This window comes from Aulonocara sp. 'chitande type north' Nkhata Bay, unplaced genomic scaffold (genome assembly GCF_057382095.1).
Source record: "Aulonocara sp. 'chitande type north' Nkhata Bay isolate Kocher_YH1m ecotype deep benthic unplaced genomic scaffold, A_spYH_male_GT1.1 unmapped_scaffold_22, whole genome shotgun sequence".
NCBI classification, from domain to species: Eukaryota; Metazoa; Chordata; class Actinopteri; order Cichliformes; family Cichlidae; genus Aulonocara; species Aulonocara sp. 'chitande type north' Nkhata Bay.
The window spans coordinates 221,246-234,886 of NW_028234354.1; the positions used below are offsets into that span (position 1 = coordinate 221,246).

At 42.3% G+C, this 13,641-nt stretch overlaps 1 protein-coding gene across 1 annotated transcript; it reads right to left on the bottom strand.

Annotated features, from left to right (window-relative positions):
- Nucleotides 1-11,325: 11,325 nt before the first annotated feature.
- On the bottom strand, nt 11,326-12,921 carry LOC147300631 (nanos homolog 2-like). Its single transcript, XM_086285044.1, has one exon. The coding sequence runs from the start codon at nt 12,750-12,752 to the stop codon at nt 12,252-12,254; it is 501 nt and encodes a 166-aa protein (XP_086141170.1). The 5' UTR covers nt 12,753-12,921; the 3' UTR covers nt 11,326-12,251.
- Between the last annotated feature and the right edge of the window lie 720 nt (nt 12,922-13,641).

The following is a 13,641-nucleotide window of genomic DNA, read 5'->3' on the forward strand; positions in this document are numbered from 1 at the left end:
TACCAACCTGCTGCAGAGGCTTCTGTGAAGGGAAACTGCTACATGTTATGTCACCAATCCCTGCCATGCTGCGTGTCTAACGACCCGGCAGGGCCTGCTGAGTACAGTGGTGGTGGACCCAGGCCCTCTGCACCTTCCTTTCTCCGACTGGGACCCTTTTGTCCCATCCTTTTTGGTCCGATTCGCCATATCTCCAGAACCGAAGAAGCCATCGGTGTGGCTTCTTCGCCACAGCGTCCGGCACCCACCAAAACCCCCACCTAGACACCAACATCAGCCCTCTACACCTCTTACTTTTTCAGTTATTCCACTTTTGTCCCATCCTCTCCTGGCTTTTTCCCCATAACCTATCATTTAAGCCTCATCATACCTGCCGTGGGCCACTGGAGGGAGACAAATCACCATGCACTAAAATTCAAATTTTGCACTGCAAACCTCACAGTGTCTGTGTCTGTGTGTGTGTGTGTGTGTGTGTGTGTGTGTGTGTGCGCTTTGGTGTGTGTGTGTGTGTGTGTGTGTGTGTGTGTGTGTGCGCGCTTTGGTGTGTGTGCTTTGGTGTGTGTGTGTGTGTGTGTGTGTGACAGAGAGAGAGAGAGAGAGAGAGTGACACTTGCTGTGTATTTAAGAAACAAACGCTCAAAGAAACCAAACAGAATGACACAGGCAGAAAGACACTGTTTTATTTTGGTAACCAATGATGCATTTCTTATCCCCTTGTACAGGGCCTTTTATGACAGGAACAGGAACCACAGAGCGTCAGCCGCACACATCGAAGCTGCACAGGGCACACGCGGCGCCACGCAGAATAAATGACGTTCCTGGGCCAAGGCCGAAGCCCAGCCACCCGCTGCCTCCTCGCCGCCTCCTCCCGGGACCTTCAAGGACCACCCACCAGCCACTGGTACACATTCCAATCTTACACAATGGCCCCAGCATCACAGGGCATCTCCTGACATTAAAATCTATCCTGATTTCTGTTGTTTTTCCCTCATCTCTGAGCCGCTGAGTGTGAGTGTGTGTGTGTGTGTGTGTGTGTGTGTGTGTGTGTGTCTCTCTCTCTTTTACACAAAAAACACATGTCAGTTGTTAAGGAAAATGTTATAAAACACTTCTTCAGTAAAGACTCAGAGAAGAGAAACACACAGAACTTCTTGCTAGCAAGGGCAGCCTCCACTCTAAGAGACTCCAGTGAGAGAACTGCCCCGGTCTTTATTTTATACTCCATTGAGCGTGTGTGTGTGTGTGTGTGTGTGTGTGTGTGTTGACAGAGAGAGAGAGACAGAGAGAGAGAGAGAGAGAGAGAGGGAGAGATACAAAGGAATGTAATTCAAATTTTGCACTTCAGACCTTACAGTGTGTGTGTGTGTGTGTGTGTGTGTGTGTGTGTGTTGACAGAGAGAGAGAGAGAGAGAGAGGGAGAGATACAAAGGAATGTAATTCAAATTTTGCACTTCAGACCTTACAGTGTGTGTGTGTGTGTGTGTGTGTGTGTGTGTGTGTGTGTGTCTGTCTTTTACACAAAAAATGCACTTGCAACAACTTTAATATGGAATGTACTGGACTTCCCAGCTAGGCGCCCTCCTGTGGATGACAGGTGCAATTGATTGTCAAAAGCAGATATCTAACAGCTTCTGACACTTTGTACCGCATTGAGCCAGCAGAGGGAGCCCCCCTGGTTCAATCCCAGTTGCACAGCAGTTGTGACCAGCTTCTGTCTGTGTGCTTTGGTGTGTGTGAGTGTGTGTGTGTGTGTGTGTGTGTTGACAGAGAGAGAGAGAGACAGAGAGAGAGAGAGAGAGAGAGAGAGAGAGAGGGAGAGATACAAAGGAATGTAATTCAAATTTTGCACTTCAGACCTTACTGTGTGTGTGTGTGTGTGTGTGTGTGTGTGTGTGTGTGTGTGTGTGTGTGTCTGTCTTTTACACAAAAAACACATGTCAGTTGTTAAGGAAAATGTTATAAAACACTTCTTCAGTAAAGACTCAGAGAAGAGAAACACACAGAACTTCTTGCTAGCAAGGGCAGCCTCCACTCTAAGAGACTCCAGTGAGAGAACTGCCCCGGTCTTTATTTTATACTCCATTGAGCGTGTGTGTGTGTGTGTGTTGACAGAGAGAGAGAGAGAGAGACAGAGAGAGAGAGAGAGAGAGAGGGAGAGATACAAAGGAATGTAATTCAAATTTTGCACTTCAGACCTTACAGTGTGTGTGTGTGTGTGTGTGTGTGTGTGTGTGTGTTGACAGAGAGAGAGAGAGAGAGAGAGAGAGAGAGACAGAGAGAGAGAGAGAGAGAGAGAGAGAGAGAGGGAGAGATACAAAGGAATGTAATTCAAATTTTGCACTTCAGACCTTACAGTGTGTGTGTGTGTGTGTGTGTGTGTGTGTGTGTGTGTCTGTCTTTTACACAAAAAATGCACTTGCAACAACTTTAATATGGAATGTACTGGACTTCCCAGCTAGGCGCCCTCCTGTGGATGACAGGTGCAATTGATTGTCAAAAGCAGATATCTAACAGCTTCTGACACTTTGTACCGCATTGAGCCAGCAGAGGGAGCCCCCCTGGTTCAATCCCAGTTGCACAGCAGTTGTGACCAGCTTCTGTCTGTGTGCTTTGGTGTGTGTGAGTGTGTGTGTGTGTGTGTGTGTTGACAGAGAGAGAGAGAGACAGAGAGAGAGAGAGAGAGAGAGAGAGAGAGAGAGGGAGAGATACAAAGGAATGTAATTCAAATTTTGCACTTCAGACCTTACTGTGTGTGTGTGTGTGTGTGTGTGTGTGTGTGTGTTGACAGAGAGAGAGAGAGAGAGAGAGAGAGGGAGAGATACAAAGGAATGTAATTCAAATTTTGCACTTCAGACCTTACTGTGTGTGTGTGTGTGTGTGTGTGTGTGTGTGTGTGTGTGTGTGTGTGTGTGTGTGTCTGTCTTTTACACAAAAAATGCACTTGCAACAACTTTAATATGGAATGTACTGGACTTCCCAGCTAGGCGCCCTCCTGTGGACGACAGGTGCAATCCCAGTTGCACAGCACTTGACCAGCTTCTGTGTGTGTGTGTGTGTGTGTGTGTGTGACAGAGAGACAGACAGAGAGAGAGAGAGAGAGACACTTGCTGTGTATTTAAAAAAACAAGCGCTCAAACAAACCAAAGAGAACGACAGAGGCAGAAAGACACTGTTTTTTTTGTGGTAACCCATGAGGTCTTGCTATCGAATTGTACAGTGCATCCTGAAGCAAGGCCGAGCAGATGACATAGTGCTCCACAGGCCTGCTTCTGGTGCCTGCTCCTGTACCAACCTGCTGCAGAGGCTTCTGTGAAGGGAAACTGCTACATGTTATGTCACCAATCCCTGCCATGCTGCGTGTCTAACGACCCGGCAGGGCCTGCTGAGTACAGTGGTGGTGGACCCAGGCCCTCTGCACCTTCCTTTCTCCGACTGGGACCCTTTTGTCCCATCCTTTTTGGTCCGATTCGCCATATCTCCAGAACCGAAGAAGCCATCGGCGTGGCTTCTTCGCCACAGCGTCCGGCACCCACCAAAACCCCCACCTAGACACCAACATCAGCCCTCTACACCTCTTACTTTTTCAGTTATTCCACTTTTGTCCCATCCTCTCCTGGCTTTTTCCCCATAACCTATCATTTAAGCCTCATCATACCTGCCGTGGGCCACTGGAGGGAGACAAATCACCATGCACTAAAATTCAAATTTTGCACTGCAAACCTCACAGTGTCTGTGTCTGTGTGTGTGTCTGTGTGTGTGTGTGTGTGTGTGTGTGTGTGTGTGTGTGTGCGCTTTGGTGTGTGTGTGTGTGTGTGTGTGTGTGTGTGCGCGCTTTGGTGTGTGTGCTTTGGTGTGTGTGCTTTGGTGTGTGTGTGTGTGTGTGTGACAGAGAGAGAGAGAGAGAGAGAGTGACACTTGCTGTGTATTTAAGAAACAAACGCTCAAAGAAACCAAACAGAATGACACAGGCAGAAAGACACTGTTTTATTTTGGTAACCAATGATGCATTTCTTATCCCCTTGTACAGGGCCTTTTATGACAGGAACAGGAACCACAGAGCGTCAGCCGCACACATCGAAGCTGCACAGGGCACACGCGGCACCACGCAGAATAAATGACGTTCCTGGGCCAAGGCCGAAGCCCAGCCACCCGCTGCCTCCTCGCCGCCTCCTCCCGGGACCTTCAAGGACCACCCACCAGCCACTGGTACACATTCCAATCTTACACAATGGCCCCAGCATCACAGGGCATCTCCTGACATTAAAATCTATCCTGATTTCTGTTGTTTTTCCCTCATCTCTGAGCCGCTGAGTGTGAGTGTGTGTGTGTGTGTGTGTGTGTGTGTGTGTGTGTGTGTGTGTGTGTGTCTCTCTCTTTTACACAAAAAACACATGTCAGTTGTTAAGGAAAATGTTATAAAACACTTCTTCAGTAAAGACTCAGAGAAGAGAAACACACAGAACTTCTTGCTAGCAAGGGCAGCCTCCACTCTAAGAGACTCCAGTGAGAGAACTGCCCCGGTCTTTATTTTATACTCCATTGAGCGTGTGTGTGTGCGTGTGTGTGTGTGTGTGTGTGTGTGTTGACAGAGAGAGAGAGAGAGAGGGAGAGATACAAAGGAATGTAATTCAAATTTTGCACTTCAGACCTTACTGTGTGTGTGTGTGTGTGTGTGTGTGTGTGTGTGTGTGTGTGTACGCGGTTTACGTGTGTAATTTTGCTTATGTTGACAAATATCCTAATGCAGCTGTAGTCTGCTGAAAAAAAAGGTGCTTTTATGTTATACATATATAAATATAAAAATCTCAGCCCCAGTCGGCAATGTGGATCATCGAACAGTGCCCCTACTTTAAAGAAACACTTTTCTAATCAGGCCACAGATGCTGTCTTAGTATTATTTTGTTTCAACGCTCCTTTTATGTCTTAATTTCAGACCCATACATATATTCATTTGAAGTTTGCTTTAACTGATCAGAGCTGTAGATGCTCCCTAAAGCAGCTCTTATGTGTAAATCTTATGTAGCTCCTCCTTTGTGTTCACTGGTTATTCTGAAGCCAAAGTTTCACCAAGTCGTGGGTTTGAGCACGGACCAAAGATGTGCGTATTTTAATAAGCTTTTACAAGAAGAAATTAACCAAATGCGGACAGATTCCCTAATTTATATGCAACTCTTTCCACTTGTATTAACATTTTCCTGCTGTACACGTCTTCTTAGTGTAGTATTTAAGACAGTAGATGCTTTGTAAAGATAATAGTCCAGTACTGTCTGCTACACTGCCCCATGCAATATAACCAGCCTAATTTTCATTTTTTTTTCTCACCATGGAAGGCCTTGACAAGTCATTGCAGTCTGCCCTGTATCCTGCTCAGAAGCAGGTCTTTGCTTTTTCTACTGCAGCTGCAGGCAGCTCCAAGCTGTATGAAAAGGAAAGAAGAAAAATCAAACTACACGTTTTTTCTTTGTATTACGCTTGTTTGTATGTTGCATGGTACCTTTCTATTTGTGTATAGTTAATTGCACTATTGTTTGTTTTGAAACTAACTTGAGAGTGCAATAAAAAAACTATAAATACTGTATGTAATTAATAAAATTTTTACCATATTGTCTTTGGTGCTGTTTTTCAGCCTCATCTATCCTTTTTTATTTTGAGAAATGTACGTATGTGGTGCCCAGACTTGTGAAGCATTAGGACTATTGTCTTCCTGTAGTTTTGAGGTAACTCAGTTGTGCTGTTAGTGCCAACGCTTTTTACTGGTTTATAAGAATAGCTGGTTGAACAAGTAATGCCAACTGTCTTTGTTGCCCTGTGGTTATGCGCCGTTTAATTAGTAAACCCAAGATGGGCAATTTTTTGAACTGGGGCAGGGGTACCACCATCCTGTCCCACGGTGGAGAGTGCATCTCAAGGAACCGGCGATTGCTGGTTCCCTGATCTTTTTTCAACACCCTAACCCTTTACCACAGACGTGGAGTCAGGACCCGCTGTTCACTTTCAGTCAGTACACTGAAAATGAGTTTCATCAGACTAACCACAAATGTACGACAGTCAAGAACTTCTGCAGCTCTGAGCCAAGTTTCCTAAACAGTCTGCAGTATGAGGAGGACGAGTTCTTTAGAAAACTGATAGCTGCAGAAGGACAAACCTCAACTCAAAAATCTTTAAAACGCCTTCATTCTTCTCATATGATTAATGAGAAGGAAAACGGGACACCACTGTCTTATAATTCCCCAGGAACAAACTCCTCTTTCTCTCATTTCAGACCTGTTTCAAATCATAAGCAGACACAACCAAAAACCGGCTCACCTAATCAAACCAAATCCTAACTTTAAGCCACTATCCAGTCCTGTCCCCCTTCTCTCCTCATACCACCCACAGTTCAGACCCCACCTCAGGCCCCTTACTGCCTGAGGAGGGGTCTGAAGTATTTTCCAGCCTTATAAAGAAAGGGAAGACTGAAGTGGCAGACTGTCATGCAAAAAGCGAGCATCTCCTCCTTGCACTGCTTACAGTCAAATGACAAAATATGTGAACTCTTTTTAAACAGGAAAAAGGAAGAAATTGTACACCAGAGGGGGCAAGAAGGAGAAAACTTGAATATAAACTCAAAAGAAAAACCGCTGTTCCTTCCCTCCCCCAGAAGGCAGTAGAATATCATCATGTTAAATGCCACTTTTGGGGGGGGGGGGGGGTAAAATTACTTGACAAATATGTTTCTCTTTTTTGTTATTTCGTCCCTCTTTGTTACAGCTACAGGAGGACAATAAACAGAAGAAGGAGAGCGGCACCAAAGAGGCGAAAAAACGAAAGAGCGCACCACCTCCTGACACCACATCCACAAAGAAGTCCAAATGTACCTCCAGTGCTGAGGGGGACGACAAGGAGGTTTTTCTCCTCCCTGTTCGTGGGCGTGAGCGTTACGAGATGTTGAAGAAGATCAATGACGGTTTGGAGCTGCTTGACAAGGACAGCAAAAGCAAGTCAAAGGTCTCAGTGAAGCATGAGGTTCCCGTGCCCTCCAGTGGAAAGAGGCTGCTCCAGAGAGGAGAGAGGAGTGACAGCGACTAAGATGCCCATCACCTCAATTTCGAAAACAAATGTCACCTTTTTGTCTAAGCCTTTAGGATTATTTCAGGTTTTAAATGCCCATTTAAAAACCAAAATGCCATCCTGCCTCAGTTAAAACGGTTCCTGAAACTGTACTGCCTGATTAGTCACTGCACTGACATACTGTTGTGTTCAGTTATGTTTTTCTTTTCTTTTTAAAAAAAACAAAAAAAACAACAACCCTATGTTCCTAATTGGGTTAGAGCCGTTCAGCATGGTTTGAGTGAGATTAAGAATGATCCTTGTCATAACGAGTCACTGCCGTTTATTTAAATAAAGTTCAAAGCTAGGCTTGCAAAACTTGAATGGAATTTGCCTCTGATGTTGCTGTATTACTGTGCTACAGTCCTGTCGCACCATGTCATTTTTTAAAAAAGAAATGTATATATTTTGCATGATTGTCTGGGAAATGCAACCACCTCTGCGCAACCTTGATTCATATGCAATATGTAATCATGTTTGTGTAACATGAAAGAAAAAAGAGAAAAAACGATGATAAATGCAAAGACTGGTAACAGCGCTAAGAACCATAAAGCAAGAGAATTTTTAAAAAACTGTGAGAAATAAACTACACTGTAAAAAAAATAACCCTATTCAAATTAAAAAAAATGATGTCCAGTTGTCACATCCAAAATATTTGGCTTTATAGAATCCAAATTGAGTCACTTGATATGACCTGATACTTTTATGTTGATATAAACAATATTACTAGACTTGACTGAAACTTTAAATTTTGCATTGATCCAAATTGATTTTTTTACATAGAACCATATTTTAATTATTGAACCAAGCTAATATATTGAAATTTAACCAACCTAATGTATTCACATCGAACCAAATTAACATGAACTAATATGTTTGTGTTGAAGCCAGGTAATTGATTTACATATATTCAAACTATATTTTTTACATTTCATTTCAGTTCAAAAATGCTCTGCATTTCCTATAAAAAACAAGACAGTTGGCCAACCAATTATTTCAAAATTATTTATTGTTCCAAACCATTTTAACTATAATCAATAGAGAGGATTAGTAATATACAGATTTAGTGCTACAGCAGAAATGATTAGAGAAATGTTTGTTTTATAAAACCTGCAATCTTTTGAAAACCAGTATAAAACCTGCAATCTTTTGAAAACCAGTATAAAACCTGCAACCTGTCTAAAAGAACTGGCATAAAACCATTATAAAAACTCTTTTTAAACCAATTTGCAAGTACTCAAAAATGTTTATATGTGCACTGTGCCTGTACAATGTAAAAAAAAAAAATCTACACATGTATCAATGAAATCAACTTAAATCTCCCTTTCAAATGGGTGTTCTTATAAATTTTGAATGTAGAATACCACTGCAGGCCAACCAAGCAAAATAACCAAGCACACATGCACATGCATGTGCACATACACATGCACACATGCATGCAAACACACTACTGTGCAGTGTTAAGTTCACAATTAAGTTTGCGAATCTTAGAGGTCATCTTGTTAAAGTCAAGCTCCATCATAATCTTTTGAAGAGCCTCAAAGGTGAACCTGAATCCTCGTGGATATTCCATATTAAGAGCATAACAGAGTCCAAAGACCATTGCCACTCCAGCTGCCACAGAAGGCAACTCATTCAGGACTTCCACACCATCAATGATTATCCCGATGTCTCGAGGCTGATGTAGGAGGCTTGAGTTGTCCCTGAAGACGAAGAGTGCCATGGTGGTACTCTGCAGCTCTTCCTCAGCTTCATCTTTCTGGGATATCTTGAGGTAAAATATGGAACAAAATGTACAAGTGAAGAATTGAAGTCTGGCACACCTGATAAATCTTTGACCATAATAAACTACTATTTTGATAGTTGTTTGGTCACAGACTATTAGAACAATTATTTGACTAATCAGATTGTGAATTGCATAATCATTAAATTAAATCAATGGTGGAACATTTTCATAAATGTTCCACAAAGCCCAAGAAAAAAAAAGAAAACAATACAGAACCCTAAGATATTAACTTGATGAGTTGATTAATCGTTGCTGTCCTACATTAATCACTGCATTTAATAGCAGAGTTGTCAAATTTACATCAAGAGACTGCATCTCATGTAGAGACAGAACAGATATGGACATACCATGTATTCTTTTATCAAGTCCTCAACACATCAGCAAGGTGAATGAGAGGATAATGAGGGAGAGTCTAGATTATTATGAAATGTTTAAAAAGGATGTGCAGTGTAAATGCAAAATGATACCTGTTCAGATTAAATGAAAATGTATGCTTCAGCCATGGAATGGATGGAGCGATCTGTGGTTCTGAAAGCATACAGAAAAAAAGAATAATGTTACTTCTCTATAAAACACATTACATAGAAAAACCAAGAAATACGTAACATGACATACCAAACAGTCTACAGACCAGCCATTAGCGACTAAGTTTGGCATAGGGTCAATTTTTTGCTGTTAAAATTAAAATTTCTTCAGAAAATGCACATTTTTCCGAGCTGCGCCTGAAAGTCAATTGAAGGAATTAGTCTTATGTCATTGATCTTATATGCTGGCTTGTTATTTCTGTCTCTAAATCATGCACATTAATAATTATCTTTTGCGCTCGGTGTACACACACATAACACATATTTATATGAAGAGAGACAAACGTGCGCGCACAAACACAAGCTTGTGTCTAGAAACCGCGAGCTCACCAGAAAAATTCAAACGAAGCGGAGCACGGAGTTATACTATGAATGTTATGAACTATGAACTTATGCTAGCTAGCTTTATCCACCACCGATGTATCGTGGTAACGCTAGCTAGTTAGGCAAAAAGCCGTGTTTTACCAGTATACTAACTTGTATTCCCGACTGTGATGGTCGGTTTCTGGTAACCAGTTCTAACGTTGCGCAGGATAGCTAGCTAGCTTATAGCTAGCAGCTACAATCATGCAAAAATTAGGGGTGGCTGTCGACCCAGCTTAAATGGGGTTATTTTCTGCGATTTTGGCAATACAAATTATAAAAGCTTTTGTAACACACTTGGCTTTACTTACGTTTATTTTCAGATGAAATTAATCAAAGATGTGACATGATGTTTCCAGCAGCCATGCAGAATAAAAATGGGTCCCGGTCTATTTCTGGTGGGCGTGTTCAAGTGCAAATCACTTTGACTCAAATTAAAGATATTATCTGTTCAACATGAAAAGAAATATATGTTTTGAGAGAAATCAAAAACTTTGCGTTGCGATGTTCACAATCCTGTACTGACACTATGGGCACATTTTTAGAAATCTATTTAATTCCACAGAAAGGTTAGCCACTTTAGTGTTTCACTTGTGACCTATTTATAGCTCACTGAAGAAGGTTTTAAAATGCAACAATGTTCGGAGATAGAGAGAAAAAAAAAAGAACTTTGGTGCAGGTGCAGGTGCAGGTGCAGTCTTTTATGTAGCTTTCTGGTGACCTTAAAAGAACCTTTACGAAGCCCGTTGACAGGCCTTTAATCGAATGATCGGTTGGTTGATTGATAACAGAAAAAAAGGACACATAAGATGGACATAAAGGACTGAAAACACCAAGAGCAAAATATTGCATCGCACTCATTTATGTAGTTTATTTTTAGATTAGATAATTTTGCAAAATAACGCAGCAAAATAAATAATAAGAGCCGGGATGTGCAGACTATTTAGCACTGAAAAAACTCCGTCCATGTGAACAGAATCAGGTGTTACCTTACCTGTTGATTAAATATCAAGACTATTTAGCAATAAGCTTACTTTAAAGGCTCGTAATAGGTGAACTGTCTTGGTATAGTTGAGTCACGCAGAGTTCATGGTCCATGTTGTGTTACTTGTTGTTTGTGTGTGTGTGTGTCACCCGATGACCCCTGGCGCCGGAGCGTCTAGACTACATTAGAGGTGTGTCACAGCAAAGAGCCGCACCTGCGCTCAAAGAGAGCACATACATAGAGGTGAGGTATGAGGATAAATGGATAGATGCGGTCCTTTTTCGAAGCTGAGCGCACAGTTGTATTTCCTGCACAATCACACACGAAGTGAGGCTGTGTTTATGCCGGTTATACCATGAATATACACCCTGCAGGCACCACTTGTTTGTCAAACTGTTTATGAAGCAAAAGTCACATTTCTGTTTATTTACAAAGCAAAAAGAAGGGGGGGAAAGAGGCGTAGGAGGGGGTGGAGCGTGCGCACTAGCATACCGGCGACGGCTGTTTCCTTTCACTAAAAGGAAAAAAATAATAAAATGTGTACTTCACGTTACGGTTGAAACTGGGGTTTTTTTTGTGTTTTTTTAATTTTTATTTTATAGAAACAATTTTTGCTCATAACCAATTGACAGGGGATTTCTTAAAATCACCCCGCAGTTCTTCAGCTGAGACACCTGAGTTAGAAAACACAAACACTGCAGCTGTCTTTGTACAAACTTGTACAAACTCTGTTTTGACCTTGTATACTGTATTTCCCCAGCCCCTCTATTTTGAAACTAAAACTATTGAACCTTAATTCAATTTCTCACTTCACATAATCGTTTCACTTTTGCCTTGAAGTGTTACTTTTAATTTAATTTAATTATTTTTTTATGACGCATGTTCTCTGGTGAGTTCAGGTACATCTGTAACTTCAAGTGGAAGAGTTGCATGTGAGTTAAAAATTTTCTATAATACCAAAAAAAAAAAAAAAAAAAAAAAAAAAGACAAAATACTGACGTTTTTGTCGAATAATCTGTCTGACATGAGGGATAATATAGCATTTGCATTTTAACTAAAAGACTCGCGCACTGACACTATGGGCACATTTTTAGAAATCTATTTAATTCCACAGAAAGGTTAGCCACTTTAGTGTTTCACTTGTGACCTATGAAGTACCCCCGAAATTGTATCATATTAAACAACAACAACAACAATAACAACAACAATAAACACTCGAGGACTTTAAAGAGTTTAATTTTTTCCGAGGTTTGAGAGCGCTCACCCCGGCTCGGGGCTCCACAGATGTGCTGGATGAGAGCTCCTTGCTGCAGACTGCAGCGGAGTGTTTGACAGTCAAACTTGAAACAGTCTTTGGAACTGAAACGGTCTCTGCCAACACGAACACATACCCCAAACAGTTCGGTAAATATGTACAGTTTCTCGCAGCTTCAGTTTTCAGCAGCTACCAGAACTTGCCTACCGTCTGCATCCTCCCAGCAGCCTCGCACTTCATCTGCGGGCAGTACTTGCGTGTGTGAGCGCTGTCACCGGTGGCTTCGCAGATCGGGCAAGTGTAGTTCCGGAGGACGGGGCAGAAAACTATCCCGTCGTCTGATTTGAGCTTGTGAGATAGGTACACCCTCGGAGTCTCCCCGTTCTGCTTGCATAAGCGGCAGTAGTCCGAGGATGAGGCGCTGCTGCTGGTGTCCGACGCGCTGCTGGTCGGACTGGACTGTGATGAGTTTTTGGAGGATTTCTTCCCCCGAGTGGAAGTGTGGACCTTACTCCAAGGGGGCGCTTGTCCCTTCTTTGGACGCTCGGTGTCTCGGTTATCAACCTCACGGTTGCTGCACAGTTTCTCGAACACTTGGCTCAGATTCATGTAGTCGTGCCACATGTTAAAGCTGTCCCCACCAGTGAGGATCGAGTTCTGGACCTCCAGTTGTCTCGGCATTGTGGTCATTTTTTGGCAGAAGTAAAACTGAGAGTGTGTTTGGAGCGCCTCATATTTATAGCTCACTGAAGAAGGTTTTAAAATGCAACAATGTTCGGAGATAGAGAGAAAAAAAAAAGAACTTTGGTGCAGGTGCAGGTGCAGGTGCAGTCTTTTATGTAGCTTTCTGGTGACCTTAAAAGAACCTTTACGAAGCCCGTTGACAGGCCTTTAATCGAATGATCGGTTGGTTGATTGATAACAGAAAAAAAGGACACATAAGATGGACATAAAGGACTGAAAACACCAAGAGCAAAATATTGCATCGCACTCATTTATGTAGTTTATTTTTAGATTAGATAATTTTGCAAAATAACGCAGCAAAATAAATAATAAGAGCCGGGATGTGCAGACTATTTAGCACTGAAAAAACTCCGTCCATGTGAACAGAATCAGGTGTTACCTTACCTGTTGATTAAATATCAAGACTATTTAGCAATAAGCTTACTTTAAAGGCTCGTAATAGGTGAACTGTCTTGGTATAGTTGAGTCACGCAGAGTTCATGGTCCATGTTGTGTTACTTGTTGTTTGTGTGTGTGTGTGTGTGTCACCCGATGACCCCTGGCGCCGGAGCGTCTAGACTACATTAGAGATGTGTCACAGCAAAGAGCCGCACCTGCGCTCAAAGAGAGCACATACATAGAGGTGAGATGAGGATAAATGGATAGATGCGGTCCTTTTTCGAAGCTGAGCGCACAGTTGTATTTCCTGCACAATCACACACGAAGTGAGGCTGTGTTTATGCCGGTTATACCATGAATATACACCCTGCAGGCACCACTTGTTTGTCAAACTGTTTATGAAGCAAAAGTCACATTTCTGTTTATTTACAAAGCAAAAAGAAGGGGGGGGAAGAGG

Coding starts and splice junctions, on each gene's coding strand:
- LOC147300631 (XM_086285044.1), bottom strand. CDS start 12,752: ATGACCACAATGCCGAGACAACTGGAGGTCCAGAACTCGATCCTCACT.